This window comes from Falco rusticolus, chromosome 7 (genome assembly GCF_015220075.1).
Source record: "Falco rusticolus isolate bFalRus1 chromosome 7, bFalRus1.pri, whole genome shotgun sequence".
In the NCBI taxonomy this organism is placed as follows: Eukaryota; Metazoa; Chordata; class Aves; order Falconiformes; family Falconidae; genus Falco; species Falco rusticolus.
The window spans coordinates 15,318,286-15,340,113 of record NC_051193.1 but is presented as its reverse complement, the minus strand read 5'-3'; the positions used below and the strand labels follow the sequence as shown (position 1 = coordinate 15,340,113).

Genomic DNA, 21,828 nt, shown 5'->3' with positions numbered 1-21,828 from the left:
TCCTCTACAGCAACAGAAAGTGAAGCAGAATTAGTAGAAGGAAAACAAACATCATTAAGGAAATTTTTGATTCTACAGACATTCAACAATACAAAATATATTACCTGGTCAGAACTCCAGTCTGAAGCACCACCACAGTCCCAGTCCACCAGTGTCTCCCATATCATTAAAAATTTTAGGTGAAAGAGAAAAAGTGAATGTTAAGTAACCAATCTTACAGTCTAGCTGAATTGGCCAAGGCATGCCAATTTTTTACTCCAATTCATTATGGAAGATGATTCAGTTTAAATTGGAACTTAAACTGTCTGGTTAACAGCTTCCAGCAGTAACTGCACCAGCTTGGCAAGGCCAAAGCAGAGGCGGTCATGCTACATACCCATTTCTACCCTGCCCTCAAAAGGGACAGGGGTCCAGAGCCAGCTGGAGATCTCTGTACTCTCCAGCCCCTTTCCGCAGCTGGCTCTTCTGTTTGTGCCCTGTGTATGATCTGGACTGTCAAACTGAAGAATTGGTCACGGGAATTCCTATCAAGGCAGAAGAACAGTGAAAGCAGAAACTCAAATCTGGGTATTCAAGGTCACCCTCATATACCCAGCTGTTTAGCAAGTGTGACAGTACTTGACAGAAATTCAATTCAGTTTTTAGGAAGGTTGGCATTAGAATTTTAAGCACTGTCACTTTTGCTAAACAGCTCTGTTTGCAACAAGGAGCAAAGACAAGGAGATCAGTTACAGCAGCTGGTTTCTTTTGCATGTATTCTGAAAAATTTTGCCCTATATAATAAGCTGAGGCAGCCAGTGGAACAGCAGCCCTCAAGTGCCATTTGGAACATGAAATACTTGATTGTACAGAGGAGGACATGAATCTCCTGTCTGAAGAATATAAGAGAGGAACAGTCAACACTAATCTACGCTGGTCCATTTGAGTTATAAAACATAAACAATTTTGTGAGTGTAAGAGCTTTTACACTGCTTCAGATTCTGCGTAAGAAAAAATGCCAGACCCTCAGAGATTCAGTATATTGCATTTATCCTAGTTAATTTAACCACAAAATCAAAGGTAGATATCAGTACACTGATTTGTATCATCTGTTACTGCTGGACAGGATCATCCCCTGCAGAGACCTGACACTGCCATTCTTTTTATGTGCACCTAATCAGCACAGCTGAGCTCTGTGCTGTCAGGTTAGAGTGCTGAAGGTACTTCAGTTATCTAGGTTAAATATAGTTCCGTTATCTCTAAACTACAAGCAAACACAGCAAACAAACCCAAAGAACCTTGATACTGTCTTACTACTTTTGTTCTTGACCCAATCTATTGCTGGAAGCAATTGTCAAATTCCTTTATGATTACAAAGCTCCATCATTTCCTGCCCACCCTGCTCTGCACCCCCAAAAGACAAGGGAGTCAGCTTTCCCAGAAAGGATACACAGAATAGAATTTTTCAAAGGTTTTCCTTAAATATAGAGTAAAACTTTAAATGGGGTTAGGAGCAAATGGTTCAAAAATGACTGTTAGACAAGGGGACCCACCAATGATTGATCCCACTGAATCCACTGGAATCTTCTGCATAAAATGTGCTTAGCAGAAGCCTGCCCTCCTGTTACCTCTGTTAACCATATATGCAGAACTGAAAAATGGAGAGATCATGATCTGTGCACAGAATCAGGCATAGCTGGGAGGGAAACGGAGATAACAAAAGTATTTTCAGGCCCCCTTAGAAATTTTGCAATACCATAAACACAGTAGTTGTAATGGATAGGTACATTTGCTGGTTAATAGTTAACAAGCTAGAATGCCTCTCTAAATCACCATCTAGAAATGTTTTGAAAGAGAGGGATTGGATGGTCTATTCAGTATATTAAGCAGGAGAAAAAACTGGCCAATAAGGCAGAGTCTGCAATGCCTCAAAGAGAGGGACACACTACATGCACAAATACAAGAAGCAACTGTCTTCCTTCCCTAAAACCACAGGACTGAAGGTAAGTTAAATTTTCCTGAATAAGGTAAACTTGATTATTTATGCATAGTGCTAGAATACTAAACACAAAACTAATGGCAAATAGCAGTTGAGAGACGTCTGGAAATACACTGTGAAAATCAAAGTATTATTTTCAAGAACAGCAGAAAGGTAAGAGACTTTTCTTTTCCTAACAGATTAGTAATATTATGGAAAAAAAGACTGTGAAATTACAGAATCATTTTACTTGGTAGCAAAAGTCTCATTGTCATCAAAGAATCAGGACTTCCTTTAGTCATGGAGATGAAACAAATCTCATCTCGCTGACCTTAATGACAAAAGATTTGGTTTTGCTCCTTCATGCTTGAAGATTAAACACTTTAAACACTTCCTTACAACTTTAAAACGCTGAAGGAAGCACAATACTATCTATGGTCAGAAATGTGTAGTAGTAGTAATAACAATATTGACCAGCCAAACCCAGCAGAAGTAAAATAAACTAAATAAATGTAACACATGGCTGTGAGGCTTACAAAACATTAAGCGAGAAAACCATGATAAATAGGGAAGGGTTATAAAGTGGTATCATAGCAGAGATGTGACAGCAGAATATTTTCTATAGCTGATGGAAGAAGTGAGAAAATACGCTTTAGCTATATCTCATAGTGAAGATGGAGGACATTTGATTATCAGCTCTTCAAATTATAATTTTGATATGTGATTTGAGGGAAAATTTACAATGCTAAGGTATAAATATTGATGTGGTACTTTACATTTCAGTGCCAAAGGGCCAAATGCATTTCACAAAATCACTGAGCAATATAAATTGGAAAAAAAAATCTCTGGGGGTCATCTAGTCCAACCTCTTGTGAAAGCACAAAACTTTAAAAAAATGCCTCTAATGGGCTTATTTACCCAGATTTCTATATATTCCTTTATATAGATATACTTTGCTTCTAAAACTTTCTGCTTTTACATACACTGGCAGAGTTTCAATGTCTAAATATGCTCTGTTTTAGTTAGTTTGAACAGACCTGCACTCCTACTGAATACAGGTCTATACAACCGCACTCCCTTATCTCCTCAGACACATGTCTCGAAGACATATGGATTGCCATCGCTTCAATAGCTCATTTCAGGGCCATCCAGGCCAACCTGTAAGTTGCTGCAGAGGTACCTAACCCACTAAAGGCCTTAAATATAAGTACCCTTTTTGCTCTTTGACTTTTTGTTTGCTTGTTTGTTTTTTTGAGGTGGTCTGTGTGGGAAAGTAAAGGTGGGAAGCAGATTGCTTGGCTATTGTATGTTCACCTCTCCGTGGGCTGCCACTCCGAGCGGCCTAGACAGGCTGGAGGAACAGGCCAACAGGAATCTCATGACATTCAACAAAGACAAATGCAAACTCTGTAGCTTGGACAGCCTAAAACCCTGCACAACACAGCCTGGGGCCTCCCTGGCAGAGTGCAAATCTCCTCGAAAGGATCTGGTGAGCAGCAGGCTAGAGAGGAGTCAGCACCATGCCCTGGGACCAGTGGAGGTGAACAGTGTCCTGGGCTGTGCTAACAGGATACAGCCAGCAGATCAGCCAAAATGACCATTCTATTCAGCACTATCAGACCGCACCTGGAACACAGTTTGTGTCCTGCACCCCGCACCTGCCCATGTCAGAAAGATGTGGATAAACTTTGGTGTGCCTGAGGGAGGGCCACCGAGGTGGGCATGGGTAGCAGCATCTGCCCTATACGGAAATGGGGCTTGTTTAACCAGAAGAAAAGGCATTAGGGGAGCCTAAGCAGCTCCCCTAATACTTACAGGGAGGTTACTGACAAGGTAGAGCTGATCTCTCTACTGGCATGCACAGCAGGACAGGGAGAGATGATGGTCACAGAACGACACACAGAAGGTTCCAACTAGATACACAGGAAAAAAAACCTACTTTGAAGACAATTAAGTATTAGAATAGGCTGACAGTGAAGTCTGTCCTTGGAGGATGTCAAGCCCTGTCTGGTAAAAGCCCTATGTAACCTGATTTACATTCAATGTTCCCTCTGCTTTGAGTGAGAGGTTGGGCTAGATAAGTTCCCAAGGCCCCTTCCAACCCGTGTGATTCTATGACTTGCTACAATTTATTTCAAATCATCTTAAAGGGTGTTTTGAGTGTACAAATGTAAAATCGGGTGCAAAATTCTATGACTCTTCCAATGCCTAGGACTACTGTTAATATTTCCCAGTAATTGCTGCTTTACCATAGTCATTTATTTCCTCCATTATAATTTAGGAAACCCAATGCTATTCTTGGATCTGTTTCAGTTGCCTATTTATTCCTTCACATTACCTTAGTTTTACCTACATTAAAAATGAACGATTTGCTATATCTTAATTGCTTGCTCATAAATTGTTGCCATCCTGGAACTACTGAAAACTTAAAGCCTAGCTTTTTTAGTTAATTTTTAAAAATGTATTTGATTCAAGTTTTTCATGCAAATTTAATTCTAGACTATGAGAAAAATATAAGTGATATCATAATACTTAAGTGGAACAAACAGCAAATGATCTTCATGGGATCCTGTGTCACATCCCTTTTACTGACTACATTTTCACTGTCTTCAATTAAACATGGCATTATTAAAAGAAATACTATATTTGAAATCAATTTTAGGTACTTAGAATCTGATCCAAACCCCATTTTATATAGATGGTGTCGTGAATCCTGATGTAGGATCCTGCTGACTACATCAATTTGTTGCAAATTCTGATTTAGGATCCTGCCACATACAGCAATTTGTCGTAAATGGGTGATTTAGATAATTTAAAGAATCATCATCAAAGGCATTAGCAAAAATGGTTTTAATATGATGCTGTAAAAGTGCTACTTAACAAAGTTTGATGGCAAGGTTCAATCTATTACTGTACAGCACAATCACTTGAACAATGATTCAAAACTACCAAAGCACAAATCAAAGTTACCAAGGCAAAATCAAAGTTACCATACGACAAGGTTATGCATGATATTGGTTGCTTACCAAATGGCAAAAGGTCACTCTGCCTGAGGAGCATCCTTGCGAGGTGTCCCAGCGCAGGGGAAGATCACCGCCACACAGCCAGGCTGCTTAGCCACGAGAGCTCAGAGAAGGCTTACTTAGGCTGTCATATTTATGGAATAAAGTGGTTGGCTTGTAGTCTAGTTACAGGCAGTGGAAAAGGTATGTGTGAGACTCCTTGTACCCACAACTTTCTTTGTTCCTTGATAAATGGGTCTTGGAAAAGCCAACCACTATTCATGTGTTAATCGCATGATCGGTGTTCCAAGCTCATATGCATCGATGCTCACTGTGTCACTCTGCTCCTTTGTGGGTTTTCAGAGAACAGATTGAAACTAAAGGAATTGGCCCACTTACAGCTTAGGCCTTTACCTCCTTTGGAGCTTGTACCGCACTACCACTAGTTTGGTTAAGGAGTTGAGTGCACCCATCACAGATGGACACATCCCCACAAACTCAGTCTTTTACTCAACTATTTTTTTACTCAACAAGTCATAGGATGACAGTCTCATGGATATTTGATGAGGAGGCAGAGGGGATCTTTATGGCGGAAAATTTTTCTAACTGCAAGTTAATTAATTTTTTTTTTTTTTTTTTATGGCAGAAACACCACAGACAACATTAGGAAGATTGCTTAGAGTTTTAAAGAAAAATTTCTCAGAACTTTGTTACTCAAAAAGCAAAGATTTCATATGCAACAGCACTAAACCCTTTGCTGTAGTTGCAACTAACTAGCTGCAGCCACAGAAGAGTAAACGGATCAGTGACTTAAGTCTATAGCATCCCTGAAGATGTCGATGAATAATTCGCCAAATGTATTCTTGGATCCAAATGCAAATCGGTTTCAAGTTAACATAATTAATGAAAGCCACGACAACAATGAAACATCCCAAGAGGATGTGGGCTCTGACCCACCACATTATGAAGAAACATCTTTTACTGATGAAGCACATAACAGACTGAGAATCAGTTACAGACCAGGAAAAAGAGAATTATATGACAATTTTCTTCAAAATGGAGAGAAAACAGAAGCTAGTTCACATCCCTATGATACTCACACTAAAATGTATTATCTTCAAACTTTTGGCCATAACACAGTGGACCCAGTTCCCAAAATTGATTATTATAGAAACACTGGCAGCATCAGTGGGAATAAGCTCAGCAGACCAAGCTTATTAGAAATTCATGAACAACTGGCAAAGGTAAGTGGAAAGGCAAGATACAAATTTTCTCTATTCCATTTCCAGGCTGTTAATTCTGTTTATTAATATAAGAAAGTCCTTAAATTCATGGACCTTAGCCAAGAGAAAAAATACAAGTAATCACTTACCATATTTCCTTTCATAGCTGCAGTATGTTTTCTGCCCTGTACTCTGCTCAAAGCAAAGGTTTTTATTAAATGGTGATAGTAATGTACTTGATTAGTGGGAAAACATAGCTTAATCTTGTCTAAAAGTACAGAACTACTGAATCTCTTCTGTTTCACTTAACATTTAGGACAGCAGATGATGAATATCAATTCATAATTTAACCAAGCTACACAATTCACACTTCTTGTAAACTTGGATTTAATGTCAATGCACAACTAAGTTTCACAGATTCCTCAGTCGTATTCATTTATATATAAGTATCATAAAAAACATTAGTGCAATAAATGCAATTTCAACTGATCAGAAACCCAAAGCACAACCTGTTTATTGCTGTAACAAACCACTCAAACAGCAGAAAGAATTCAGAACAAGGGTGTTGAGGTTGAAAGTGTTTGTTCAGAAGACAGAGAGCAGACAACAGATTTCAGGTGCTGATTTAATGAATGAATTTGGGCCTTCATGCTCATTATACCAATGAATTTGGAGAGAATCTGAAAAGTTTCTCGAATGACTACATAGAAAACATTTATGGAGGAATAATATGGCTAAATTCCTCCTGATCTATCACAGAGAAGAGCTGTTTAAGACTTTGCTCGTGTAATAGATGGGACTATATCCGTGTAAAATACACTTACAGAGCAAGCTACTGAACTGCATACAACTGACTAACCTGCCTTTGAAAGATTTTCTAGGGCTGCATCTCCTCCCCCCTTCTAAGCAGACCTACTTTTAGTTAACATCATGTAGAAGTCTGCTATTGTTACATATGACAGATGGATTTTATGGAAAAAACTTCCTCTTAGCAGACTCCCCTTGTTTGCTCCATTTTTTTTCCACACACACATTACAGTAAATGAATAATCAAATACTGAAGCATGCCCTTTATTGTGATAATCCCCACTTTGTCACCCTCTGTGGCTACTTGCCAGAAGAATATACATTGGTCAGGCATAATCCTTTGGGGTTTGCGCATTCAAAACTTCCCGGGGAAGAATTTGAGAAGTTGGTAATATTAAGTCTCAAATCCCAGATTTTCACTAACTTCCGTGTTACTGCCTCAGATAGGCTAGACAGGTGAATTTTGCTGCCTATTCACCTCTCTAGATCTTTTAAGGCTTGATTTCCCTGTGTGGAAGAATCACCTCCATGCAAAATAAATAGCGTGGAAAGCTGTAATGAGAACTTCTGGGGACAACAACAACTAGATTAAGCACTTTGAAACAGTAAAACGATTAAAAAACCTCCTGCAAAACAGTGGAATAATATGATACTCTATTGGCTTTGGTAAAATTAGACTGTGACAATACCAAATTCTCTGTAAAAAGCAGAGGAGAGACACAGGATACACCTACTTACAGATTTAAAATCAAACCTTTTTTGAGATTCTTAATTGTACACTTGTCAGGGCAGGGCAGGGCTGGAGAGAGATGACCTCTACAGTCAAACTCAGACTATAAGTGTCAATATGCAGCAAAAATTCCTGTTCTTTTTCTGTGTTGGGCAACAGTGAAATAAGAAATCTCCAGAGGAAACACACTTTTGTCACCATTCCACTCAGTTTTACAGACTCCAAAGGTCTAAATAATATGGACAAGCACCTGATTTTTGGGTGCTGGCACGAATCTTGTTCAAATTCCAGTTTTCTAGAGATTACCTGTCCTATGGAAGGTTAATATAAAGTAATGAAATCAAGCAAAAAAATAACCGTTAGGAAATTAGGACCTGATTCTTTAGGACAGCTTCCTAGTTTTAGCTTGACTTATTTAAATTAAGGTTTCCACAGACCTGCATAAAATGGCTTACACAGAAAGGTGAAACAGGTTACTTGGGTCATCATTTATTTCCAAAAATGAATGCAAAGTGAATGTGAAAAGGGAAGAATATGAATTTGGTATCCCTACTCATTTGCAGATGTATAAGCTGCTACTCAAGGGACTAAACACATTTTCATGCCCAGAAGAAACTTCTTCTTATAGAAATAATTTATTTTGGTAGTGGCCAGAGAGGAGAAAACCAGTGTATTGGCTTTGAACATAATGCTGAATGATCATGCACTGAACACTGGCATATTAAGGAATTTTCAGTTTTGACCACTGCCAGAAAATACAGGGTTTTTACTGTTGCATCTCCCAGTGTTTTTTTATTTTAAATAAAATTAGATAAATTTGTTTATGTTTTTTTAAGGCTTTCACTTAGAGAAGATTAAAAAGAAGACAGATTCCATCCCAGAATAAAATGAAGGGAAAATTGTTTCACAGGTTGGAACTCTTAGGGAAAAGAGCATCTAGCTTGGCTGTTCCCAGACTTTTTCTAGTATCCAGCTTACAGAAGGATAATCTTATGCCTCTCAAAATAGGAAGGTGAATGTCAGAGGTAATGGGATTTTTGTTACACTGGCAACCTGCTGTGCCCTTATGTGAGTTGTGGCCCTGGTCTGCGAGCCAGTAACCACGGCACTGGAACAAACGACTCACCATTAGCATGGCTGGAGTCTATTCCTGGCTGTCCCATGGACTCACTTTGTGACCTTGGACAAATCACTTCAGTCTACAGAGCTTATTCGGAAGAATAAACAAACTCGAGGTCACCAGATAGTAAGATTAGTAGGGAAGGGAATTAAGACAGCATGAAAAGCTCCTATCAGGAGGCAAAAGCAGTATGTGCAGCTGGATCGGGTGCCTATCAACCAGCCCCAGCATGCAGCAGGCCCCTTAGCCACCACTAAGGAGGGGATGAAATGCCACACAGAGTATGTATGGCGGTTAGGCTAACAGCCCAAGATGCAGTTCCGGAGAAGATGCTTCATGCCTTTTTACTTTAACACTAAAATCTGGGCTTACCACACCATACCCCAAGGTAATCCCGCCCCCCTCACCCCCAACTTTTCTGAAACACAAATTGGTGAAGACCACTGTCCTGTCAAAGCCCGTTGCCACATTCTGATAAGAAGCAACATATGTTTGACTTCAGACGGCTAAATACCACATAAACATTCCCGTTGTGCTTTGATGCCAGGCCTAACATCAGAAGATAAACATTAATATTTAATACACTTTTTTAATATGTAATTTTTCAAATGTCAGAATGTGAGGCAGGCTGAAAGGAACTTCAAATACCTAGTTCCCACACTGCTGAAGTCAAACGTGTGTCATCTTTTAGCACGACATGTCAGTTTTTGCACACATTAAGCCACAAATCGCCAATTAAATCCCTAAAAAATAGTCTAAGTGCTATTTCACAGCTGATGGCTAGTGATAATTACTTGGGCCTAATATTTACCCTACATAAGAAATCATCTAACCTTTCTTCATCTTGGCTATTCTCCACACTTGTTACAGAGATTTGATGAGCTCATCATCTTTAGCCCCAGGAGAGATGAAGAGTAAACTGTTCTGAAACAAGGAAAGGAAAATGTTTGGGGTTTCTTGTTCAGGGTTTTTTTTTGATTCATTTGGTTTGGGTTTTTTTTTAAAGCAGTTAACTTTTTATTTTGGTAGCTTTTCAAAATGTTCTGTCACTTTTATTCCACATCCTTAATGCATGAGTAGCACAGGTACAGCTACTTGGTAAATAACCAATCATTCACTAAAGCACACCAATTTAAAATGCATTTATGGAAGGTTTAAGGCCATAATTTATGATAATGGCACAGAGAGCACAAATTAATTCAAAGTACATAGGAAACAACTTGTTTCAAGTACAAAGACTAAACTCTTTTTTTCCTTTTTTGTCTTTGAAATTCTAACCACTGCAGCAAAACCCCCTCATATTATTCTGCTTATCTTCCTTAACTCACTTTAATCATTTGCTGTGTTTTGAGTAGAACAAGCCATTAGTATTTTAGGGCAAGAATTGTCAAAATTATTTAAGTAACTCAGGAGCTCAAAGTCACAGGCTTTCAATAGATCTTGTATTCCCATTTCACTTAGGGCCAAAAGGGTTATAGGCACCAAATTTAATCCATGTCGAAATGTATTATCCGGTCACTTATTTCTCATTTGTGAGCACAATCCTGGATTTACTGTGTCAAAGGCACTCTACAACCTTGCATCATAGTGGTTAGAGCCCCCATCCATGAGGGTAGAGTCCAAACATTAACATAAGCATCATATAGTTGGTCTTTATGTCTGTTTTGGTTTTGTTTGTTGCTTTTTTTTTTTTTTTTGAAGTCCATGGACAAATACAGAAACACCCTTGAAGCTTAAGCAAGATGGAGAAAAACCCTCATATGTTTCACAGAATCACAGATGTTTCACCTCCTTGACATGTTTAGTTAATCTGGAAATATCTTCATTCCCCTTCAAACCCTAAAAGCATCTTGATTCCTCTCCAGAAGTGATACACACTCCCTCTGCTAGACTATGACAAGGTGATATGGTCCTTCCTGAAGGTCTTTGCAGAGGACACAGACAATTCCTGGCAATAGTTAACCTAATGCCAACTCCTCACAAAACCACTCCAAAGTTAGTATTAAAAAAAATAATAATTAAAAGGAAGCAAACAGCAATGACGAGTATCAACCTCAGTACCATGACTAATTCCTATTCAAGCCACAAGAAACATATCATAATGTTAAATTGCCTCCAAGACTCTGGGGCAGAAGAGCTGAAGAGATAAAATACAGATTTACGTCTGTAACTGGATGCGAACAATCTAAAATTCTGGGCTATTTCTTCAGGTTACACCACAAATATGGCAATTCCTAATCCTATCTACTATGGTTATACCAGAGATGGCTAAACCATAGAAAGGATTATTCATTTACTATATAATTTAATACACTTCACTAGCATTTCTCTGACTCTTTTCAAGAATATGTTACCCATTTGCTGCTGCAACTATGTTTGCACTTTATCCAACAGAAAACAGAGTTCATCACATAACTTTGCCATGCAGCACTCAGCTAGGTCTCTTTTCACTACTGGGCAATTTTCAGTTTCTACACTTAGCATTATTCATATATTTTTGCAGCACCATGTAGAGGCCAACCACAAGACTCTCATTATGTTAGATGCTCTACTGACATATCAACACAACGTACATGTTGAATACAATACACAATAAAACCAATTTAGTATCAGATAATAACGTATTTACTGTGCTTAAGCGATTGTCTTATCTTTTCTTGCTGTTAGTAAGCCCACCTGCTGATGCCTGGCGTGAGCAGAATATTGCGCTCCAGAGACAGTAAAACCTGATCTTCTTTGAAATTCCTTTATTCCATGTCTCTCTTATGCAGCCAGGTGTCCTGTGTTTGGCACAAAAATATTTGTATTTGTTTTCTGTGTGATCATTCAGAACATAGCTGTGAGCACCGGCTCAGTCGAGAGAGTGGCTAATGGAGAAAGCACCACTGGAGATGAGACAGCAGTCAGCAAGGAAGAAGAAAACAAAACAGGATTTGTCAAGTTCGGATGGGTGAAGGGTGTGCTGGTGAGAAACATATCTGCATTTCTAAAAAAAATAAAAGTAAGATTAGTTCTGCAACACTAAAGTCTTTCAAGAAGTAAGAGAGGGAGGCAGACTTGAGGGATGTTTGGGGTGCTTTTTAAAAGCCTGAATGCTTTTATCACCCTTCTGGTTGTTAATACTCTACTTCCAATGTTGCACTAATGCAGTATTTTTTGTTTAAAACCTAGGTAAGATGTATGCTTAATATTTGGGGTGTGATGCTTTTTATTCGACTTTCCTGGATTGTAGGTCAAGCAGGAATTGGTATGTATCTACTTAATTTAATTTTAAACAGTGAAAGAGATAAAGAAGATAAACTGTACATGATCATGATTAATATATAATCTGAGATGTGCACTTGCATGTTGAACTAAATTTTTTCAAATGCTTGCCAGAGTAAAAGATGTTAATTCTCCAAACTATTGGAATTTTCCAGACTCACAGCAAATTACTGCTTAGAGGCATAGATCTGTTAACTATGCATATGATCATCACATATGAATATTTCTAAGCTTTAGTGAGATTTGTATTTAGATTCTGCAACAGATGTAAACTTCATGATCTGGGCCAATTTCTAATATGTGCGTACAGAGTTAACCTTTAAGAGTTCACACTTTGCTTATCTGTGAATCCCAAACCTTGTCATCTACATATTAAAACCAACACTTTTTCACACTTCTCTGCAAAGATGAAAACAGAACTGGAAGGAGGTCTCATCTCATCAGGATTTTGTTATTTTTAACTATAACACAGCACTAGATACAAGGGTACTACGAAACAGTAAGTTTTAAAAACTGCTATAGCTTTTGTGTAAATTAACGAAGTACACTTGATTGTGTGCTCTATCTTTGCTGCTTCGTTGTGCAGTTCCATTAAGCCAAATCCCAGCTCCCACTCCTTGGGTGACTGGGCCCTGAGGCCTCCATCCAGTATGCTGTTGAGTGTTCAGTGACACCGGTGAGAGAATCTCTGGTGGAGAGAAGAGCAGCTCAGTAAGAAGCAGTGTAGTGGGGTGGTACAACTCCCTTTCTCAAGCTGCTGCTCTGGGGAAGCACAGAAATGTGAACTGCGACGGCGGTGTCACTGTTACGTGATCATACAGTTTAGAATAATGGGGCCCTAACCTTTGACTGGCACCCAGGGCTCATCAAAAACAGCAGTCCAAAAGGTTGAATGGCGAGCATTCCAGTATGGATTCTCACAGAATGGGAATATTAAGTGGGCACAAGCTGGAGTCCAAACTCTGGCCTTAGGGTGTCAACTCTCCTGGTCTTGGATAAAACTCAGTGTTCAAATTCAGGCTGAACATAAATATCATTCACTTCCTTGTTAATGGAAGTGAAACACTGAATCAACTCCAAAAGTTTTGCATGATTGAAGTCTCATTTCCAACAAAATACAGTAACTTCACAGAAGTTTCACTTAAGCAAGACTGAGTTTTTTAAAAAACAGAAGTAAATAAAATGCTTATTAAGAAAAAAATCCAGCCGCAACCTTAGAGAGACACAAATAGGAAAAAATAATCAACCAAACCAATAAAAGAATCAGACCCAAGTGGAAGAACTTTACTACTTTAGCAGTGCTCCATGCGTAGCTCTAGCACTGTGCCTGACAAAGGGGTGCTTGCTGATTTTATGATGCATACCAAATGAGAGCATACAGCCCAGGGCACTCATAAGTATATGCCTTGCCATGAAAATTCTGCATCTTAATATTGCCAAGACTTTGCTCTGGGGTTTCATGCAAAATTAGTTTTTAAGGGCAGTTTAGTAACTTATTGAGATCATCAAGAAGTATTACTTTGTTTTGAGGTGTGAGAATAGCCATAGGCAAGAGTAATTCATTTTAGAACAACTTATTTAGCAGCCATATGCCTGGTTTTCAATCTCAACTTTAATCAGTTTTTAACATTAATTTGCACCAACATCAGTTACAGCCTTTCTGCTTTCACATTTAATTTTACCATTTTAATTCACTGATAAGCAGACACTCCTTTCTTACGGTTTATTGCTCTGCTGTTGCTTTTCAAAATTGCATGGCTTATGTAAGGAAGTTAGTTTTACTTCTGAAAATGAGACATCAAATTCCATTTGAATAATTTCCCAATGCATTTTCTGAATGTCTTATAAGCAATGAGCTTTAAGTCCCTAGCCAAGCTGCTTAAGGAGAACAGTGATGGACGCTCATCATCACGAAGGCTCTGGGATTTCATTGGGTACTGCTATTAACATGGAAATTAAATGAGTCACTTAAACCACCATCTGGGCACCATTTATATTCCCATCATTAGAGGGCAAAAGAGAGAAAACCCAATTATTTCCACATCCTCATAGGTTGTCTTGGGCAAAAGCTCTTACAGGGGAAAAAAATAACATTCCAACAAGGTGCTCTGTTTATCATCAGCTGGGAAAAAAGGGACAGTATGGTCCTGACAAGATTCCAGGTCCAAAACTAGTCTGGTATTTCCACCTAACATCTGGGGACTCTCTGAAGTCTGTATTTATACCTATACAGGGAATGGTTAGCCAAAGGCAGGGAAAAACACCAAGTTTATGTTAACTGAAAATCTGGCCCCTCATATTACAATAACATTACAGCAATGTTTTGGTTAAGTCACTTTACTTTATGTACTTTTCTTCTTAGATCTTAACAAAATTTTTTATTAACATTAAAGCCTTCCCAAGCAGATATTACTCATTGAATTAGCAAGATATCTGATGCTATTTATCATACAGATGTTAACATGAATTATGAAAGGCAGTAGAAAATCCTGGAAAAATACTCCTTAGGATGCACTTGCACTTACCAAATAATTTTAAAGCTATTTTTAGAATATTGTGCCTAACTTATTCAATTTAAGAGTTAACAGCTGATTAAAAGTCATATTCAGCCACTTCTCTGGCAAAAATTTTGCATGGTTTAACAATATCCTTCTATGTAATGGCAGCTGACCAAAAGGAATGACCATATAGATATTTTTTTGTTATACAGACCTGCATACAAAATAGGTGCATGACTAGCTATAGTAAGAGTTCACAAATCGATAGGATAAACATGATTTATGGCTCAAATAATTTTAAATATTCTACACTATATTATGTATCATTTATATCTCACACATTACATTGTTCTATCTGAAAGAATTATGATAACGTGGCTCTAATTTAAGCAGCAAAGAACATTCATTCAGGGATTCGATGTCTATAATAGAAACATCCAGTATGAACTGAAGTCAGGAATCTGATCTGGAAGCCAGAAGGTAAAAATACAGCAGATAAATCAATATGTTTGTAGTACTTCTAGCTAGATGTCAGTGGTAGGATCCAAGTTTCAATTTGGATGAGCCCTGGTCAATAAATATTGCTACAAGCAATGTATAATCTTCAGTTCCACACTGAAAACCTATGTACCTTACAGAAGCAAGAGAGCTATTGCGTAAGGATTAGCAAGTTCAGATAAAATTAAGAGCTGATTCCATGTTTGGTGCCAAACTGTAATTGTTTCTTTTTCTTTTTTTAAAAAAAAGTTTTTTTCCTTTCCATTCATAGATAGAAATGGGAAAAGAAGCAGTAAAGTTGAGAGAAAAATGTCATTATTATTTCTTCACCTGGCTTGAAACAAGAAAGTATTCTGAAACTACAGGGCCAAACTCTTCTCGGTAGTGCCAGAAATTGTAACAGAAGCAATGGCTACGATTGTAGCTTGGGAGGTCCAGTTTGTACACACAGGAAAACACCGGTCAGGTAGGCTAGCTCTGGAACACGTAATCCAAAGCGGCTGTGGGATCTTTGTTTATGGAGGTTTTCAAGACCCAGCTAGCCAAAGCCATCACTGATTTAATCCTGTGTTGGCAATAGTCCTGCTGTGACTGGGAGGCTCAGCTACAGACGTTCAGAAGCCACTTCCACGCAATGTTTCTATGATTCTAAATCATACTAGGCACCTCCTACTTGCACAGTTTCTAGTACAGCTTTACAAAATTAACAGAAACCTGACCATATAGCCAAAGACTGGAAACATACTCAGAGTCTTACTCAGCCTGAAACCCAGTTCATCTGTAATAAACACTTATCACTCATCTTCAGATATTATTTGTTTAATTATGCAATTTTATGATATCAGCTAAAAAAAAATATTCAAAGTTCTCTAAGATTATACATTACAGGTCACCTGTTGAAGTAAATGGCATCTAAAAAGCAGTATTTCCATTTTAAAATGTTTGTCTTTGGTTAAAGTAAAACTACTTTTTGCAGGGAAACAGGGAGATGAGGACACAGTGGGGAAGCACAGCACCCGTTAGCTGGGCAAGTAAGGATGTAGAAGGCTCGCATTCAGGTCTTGTCTCTCTACCTGATAGATTCTTTGTCCTGGTGCACTATGAAACTACACAGAGTCTTTCTCTGATTCAATATTTAATTAACTGATCAAAGACAGCAGTGTTCTTACAAGAGCTCTGGTTAATGTGTCAATCTCTTAACTTAAACAGCCAGGATGTATATTAAGAGCAAATAGAAGCATCCATGCCAAGGGACATTTGTTTGCTCATTTCCTGCAGCCTTTGAAAACCATGAGAACTTCTGGCTAGGGTACTCCTATCAGAAAGAATCACTGCTTGAAGACAGATGGGAATAATTTACTACCGTGACATGGCCTCCTTGGAAATGTTCTGCAAACTGCAAGTGGTCAACAAACCATCTTTTCAGTTTATTGCTCTGATTCTGGCCTGAAAATTCAATTTAAAGAGAGAATGATTTGTAGGAATCATGGAACATGAGTAAAATATTTTATCTTCTTATTACTGACAGGTCTTGGAGTATTCATAATTCTTCTTGCCACGATGGTAACCTCAATTACTGGGTTGTCAACTTCTGCAATAGCAACTAATGGGTTTGTCCGTGGAGGTAAAAATCTTAGGGTTACTAATGCTTTCAAGCCCAAAAAGGTCTTTATGTATTATCTTCATACGAGGCAAACCAGAGGGATGATAAACCAAATGGTACATCTAAAGAAACTGGAAGGTAACAATGCTAGCCACCTCTAATCACAATTTACGGCATGTTTGAGTTGTCACTTCTAATAAATCCCAGATTTCAGTTCAGTCTGTGAAGTACGTTTCAGATGTTCCTGCCTACTGCTGAGCAAGGGATGGCTTCCGGCTTTTCATGGATTTCTTCTGTTACCTTTCAGCATATCTTCCTTACCCAGAGCATTCCAGGTTGGATATCCTTGGACACACTGAGGATGAGACATCTCTTCCTCTCATTTCAAAGACTGATTCAGATCAGTGGATATCATCAATTTAATACCTTCTTTATAAAACTCCTTACATTTCAGCTACTCCTCGGAAGATGAGTAAATAATTTTGCTGGAAAAGTGCTTGTCAGGTATTTTATGAAACAAAGTTTTAGTGCATTTCAGAGCCTTAAACAACCGGTTTCCTCTAACCTCTGTGGAAAATGGCAAGTTCTTACTACGTCATTTAAGCAGAACAGGTATTTGAATACACTTGAATATACTTTCTTTTTCGGATCTTTCAGGTCTTGGAATCATAGTTATTGGTCTGAGTGTAGTAGTAACAACATTAACAGGTATCTCCATGTCTGCCATTTGCACTAATGGAGTAGTAAGAGGAGGTAAGTAAATATGATCTCATGAAAAATACAAAATCCTGCAGATTTGGGTTAGTAAAAATAAAAAAGAATTGAGATAATAGTGCTATAAGAAAAGCAATAATAAATAAATGTATTTGGAGTGATCTCTCTCAATAGATCAACAGTAAATTAAAATCTTAAACACTTCCTGACAATAAATATTAAGTGCCAGTGAGATAAGATGAAATTAACTGACAAAGTAATATGCCTTGTTTATGGTGATATGCAAAAGAGATTAAAGATTCACTGCATCATTATGCAGGAGCTTTTACAAGGTACCACAGAAAATGATCTTTCATGCTAACATTGGGATAGATCCAAGTAAGTTAAAACCTGTCTGGAAGTGAGGTTCTGTCTGCTCTGTGTTACTATATTATGTATCACGAAAAATTATTTGAAGGTCCAGTTTTGCATGCTAATAAGCACTAACAAGATTTCTGCAATAAAAAGGCATACAGAGAAGTCTAAAGGCAGAACCAGTACAAAACACATTCCTTTTTTTTAATCAGTGTCCTCTATTAATACAGGTCAAATACTACATTTGTTAGGCTAAAGGCAGAGATTCCTGCACTATTATTCATGTGAGAAAAATAAGCAAAACCTGAGCATTGAGTTGTGCTGAAATAACAACCATTTCTGTCTGCAGGTGGAGCATACTACCTTATCTCAAGAAGTCTAGGCCCAGAGTTTGGTGGATCTATAGGACTTATCTTTGCTTTTGCAAACGCAGTGGCAGTTGCTATGTACGTAGTTGGATTTGCGGAAACAGTTGTAGAACTTCTTAAGGTAAAGGTAGATTTTTCATGTATATGATTAAATTGATTTGTTGGTTTTGTTTTGTGGGGCTTTTTGGTTGGTTGGTTGGTTTGGTTTGGGGTATTTTGGTTTTTTGTAATGTATTTGAGTGGTAATACTTTTTTAGCTGAGGCTTGAGGGACACCTTCAGCAGGGAATAAGCTGGTCTGTCTAAACGTGCCACAGAATGCTTCTCCATTATTTCTACCTTATGAATATATTTAATACATTTCTCAACAAGAATCGCAAAAGCAGAAAAGAAACAGACATCTAATTAGACAGCCAAATAACCTCAACTACAGAGAGCCAGCTGGAACATGACATACAAACACTTGGTCTCATAAATCTCTGAAACTTTGACAGCTCGCTGCTTTCTATTTCACCTTGTTACCAGATCCCACCAGTTGGGCAGAAAAAGACTGGTTCTAATAATATTTCTTACTGCTTTCAGGAGAGTGATACACTGATGGTAGATGAGTCCAACGACATCAGAATAATAGGTACCATAACTGTTGTATGTCTTCTCGGCATCTCTGTTGCTGGCATGGAATGGGAAGCAAAGGTAAACCTTTAAAAGAACATAAAAGCAAGCAGTATATTAGACTACTGTACAGCATTTGTGTCTAAGGAATGCTATACAACAGATGGAATTTTCAAAAGCACTCTGTTTCAGTTTATGCTTAATCTTTCTAAAAGCAATAGCAGTTTAATCATTACATTCAATGAAAGCACAATTACTCTGTGCTCTTCCTTGAACATACATTTAAAAGGGAAGGGGAAGTTTGTGTTCTGTAGACAGCTTGATTATATTGATTTTTATAATTCATGGCATCATTTGGAGCCTTGAGTAAGTGCCCCTTTTGCCCTTATTTTTGATGCAGCTTGACAGAATAAACAGTAGTAAAAAAAATATACGATTTTATCACTGTATTCTCTCAAGCTCTACTCAGCAGAAGAGCTCTATTTGCTCTCCATTCCTTAATCTCTAATGATTTCTGCTATTCCTTCACCTGTAAAAAAAAAGTTCAAAATAGAAATTCAAATGGAAATATTTTTAGAGGGCAGAATACCGCTATTGAAATCAGGTCCAGAATAGCACCCTTATTATTACATTCTGCTGTGATGGAGACTAGAACTACTTAGATGTTATAACCCTTAAAGTGACAACCCACTGCAACTAAATAAATTTTATAACAATATAAAAATGTCTTATACTTGATATTAATGCATTAGCTGTTTCATTTTGCCTTTTCTTTTAAATAAACTAACATAAAATTAAATTATAACTATATATTTCTTAACTCCCTTAGTAAAAACTATCTGCTGTTGTCATTAGCTGATTCAGCTATCTTGATCCCTGGTATTTTTAAAAACTATAGAAATTACTAATCTTTCACAGGGAACACATACAGATAACTTAGTATATAGCCATCTCCACAGTCAATGTAAATTGAAATCATCAGGAAAATATTTTTATTTCTATTAACAGGCTCAAGTTATTCTCCTATTTGTTCTCCTTATTGCCATTGCAAACTTCTTTATTGGGACAGTCATTCCTACCAACAACGAAAAGAAGGCAAGAGGCTTTTTTAATTACCAAGGCAAGTAACCTTGCTATCTATCACATAAAATAATAAGTTTGCATTCCATACTGAGTTAAGGATTCCACTCAAAAAGGTCACAAGATCAGGATCTTCTGCTTGACTTTAAGTAAGCTTCCAAAGTAAGGCAATTTTTTTGATTTTTAATTTTGAGCCTGTCTCTTTGCTGCTGAAGCTGACAGCACAGTTAGCTGCAGCTTGTGTCATTTATATATCAGCAGAGCACAGACAAAGTTCTACACAGTGCTAAGTGCAAGCGCTGTAGTGACACTCCTGTCACTTCGATATGGATCTGTATCTCTGAGATGCAGACAAGCACATCCTACTGGGGACCAAACTAAGGAAATCAAATTCACTTTGCTTATGATATGAGACAGATTCAAACCCAGTTGTCCAGACATGAAAGACTAGCTTATTCACCTTCTTCAGTAAGTAACTTTGAAATCAAATCCTGGTGGTATGTTTCATTTTCACCTATATTTGCAGCATCAATATTTGCAGAAAACTTTGGACCAGATTTCAGAAGCGGAGAAGGATTTTTCTCGGTGTTTGCCATTTTTTTCCCAGCTGCCACTGGCATTCTTGCAGGAGCCAATATCTCAGGAGATCTGAAAGTATGTATTTCACTAACTTCATAACACTAGCTGTAGCCTGAAAAAAGAACAAGAAAACAAATTATGAATCAACACTGTATTCAGTCCTAAATCATGTCTTATTTTGGGAAGCAAAAATCTCCCTTTTAAGTACTTGCTTTATTATTTAAAGACATCAGTTCACATTTTCTCTCATAATGCATTATGGCTATTTACAGAAATGACTGCATTTAGATTTGGCTTGCTGTATCATTTAAAAGCATGTTTCAATAAACTGTAATAATATATCATTAATGACTCATTAGCAGCATACAACATAGAGATTACACGTGTATCTCCTGGCACTCTTCTTTTGCAAAATCTAAAGCCCAAAACCCACACCTGTAAAGCTCATGTTAAGCTCATGTTTGCCTCCAAAGAATCGGTGGAGACTGGCTTTTTTTATTCAGGGTCATAGCAAGGGCAGAGCAAACAGAGCATTTAATGAAAGCAAGTATGTCCCAATCCCATGTCACTACTGCTGCTCAAAGGAAAAGCTGCAGGTTTGCAGCTGTGACAAAAGAAAGAAGTCTGAAGAGAAAGGGAAAGGAGGTCCAGCGGTGTCCAATTGTCTTGCTGTGGCCATTCTGTCAGGTTCCCACTCTCCTCTTGCAGTATAGCAGTTGTATGAGATGATATTTCCAATATCTAAACATACTGGTAAATTAGGGACAGGAATTTAGTTTCAACTTTGAGTGCCCTCTACTTTGTATCACTTTGCACAGTGTATTTTATGCAAAAAGTATTTAAAGCTAAATATGAAGCTGAAATAATTCAAAGCTCAGCAAAACATTTGGTAAAAAATCTCTAGTAAATGCAGAGCAATCAATACTTTGTAATATTACAGGAAATTCAGAAATGCATCAGGGGTATCCTTAATTCAAGTTGGCAAACCAATACTAAAAACCAACAAACAACCACCACCAAAGAAACCCTCAACATACAAAAAGACGTAGCTCACACCTTGGTAACCCCAGCATGTCAAATGAAATTCTTTGGCTTTACCATATAGACCCACCGTCTCGTATACCTTAAGGATTTAACCAAAGGTCTGTTATTTCTTTATTGGCACAGTAGTCACAAGTTCACCAGATCCTACTAACCCTGACAGCCAGCACTGTTTCCCTTCCTCACACCGAGCTGCATGCCTCATCTCCTCTGTTTTTAAAGGACTGCTTTTGAAGCCAAGCACAGAGGGAAATGTGTAGAAACTGAGACACTACTAGCATCTATGAGATTCCATTTTTAATTAAAAAACCCCAAATCATTGTACTTCTGTCCAGTGAGACTGAATCAGCCTCACACCCTCTCCATCCTTTTATCAAAA

General features: G+C 37.9%; 1 protein-coding gene and 2 long non-coding RNA genes across 5 annotated transcripts in view; 1 reads left to right on the top strand and 2 right to left on the bottom strand.

Annotated features, from left to right (window-relative positions):
• The first annotated feature begins 110 nt into the window (after positions 1-110).
• The window catches only part of SLC12A1 (solute carrier family 12 member 1), a 54,016-nt gene continuing 32,298 nt past the window's right edge, over positions 111-21,828 (top strand). For both annotated transcript variants that reach the window (XM_037395256.1, XM_037395257.1), the window contains exons 1-9: positions 111-1,982; positions 5,606-6,203; positions 11,670-11,804; positions 12,011-12,086; positions 17,360-17,455; positions 18,120-18,259; positions 18,720-18,830; positions 19,758-19,869; positions 20,356-20,483. In XM_037395256.1, the coding sequence (XP_037251153.1) occupies positions 5,793-6,203; positions 11,670-11,804; positions 12,011-12,086; positions 17,360-17,455; positions 18,120-18,259; positions 18,720-18,830; positions 19,758-19,869; positions 20,356-20,483 (1,209 nt within the window). In that variant the 5' untranslated portion in view covers positions 111-1,982; positions 5,606-5,792. The remainder of the gene's footprint in view (positions 1,983-5,605; positions 6,204-11,669; positions 11,805-12,010; positions 12,087-17,359; positions 17,456-18,119; positions 18,260-18,719; positions 18,831-19,757; positions 19,870-20,355; positions 20,484-21,828) is intronic.
• On the bottom strand, positions 11,740-20,386 carry LOC119151403. Its single transcript, XR_005105404.1, has 3 exons — positions 20,290-20,386; positions 18,711-18,836; positions 11,740-11,825 (listed from the first exon to the last, which is right to left on the bottom strand). It is a non-coding gene; the product is annotated as an uncharacterized LOC119151403 (long non-coding RNA).
• The window catches only part of LOC119151404, a 38,677-nt gene continuing 37,272 nt past the window's right edge, over positions 20,424-21,828 (bottom strand). For both annotated transcript variants that reach the window (XR_005105405.1, XR_005105406.1), the window contains exon 4: positions 20,424-20,520. This is a non-coding gene — a long non-coding RNA (uncharacterized LOC119151404). The remainder of the gene's footprint in view (positions 20,521-21,828) is intronic.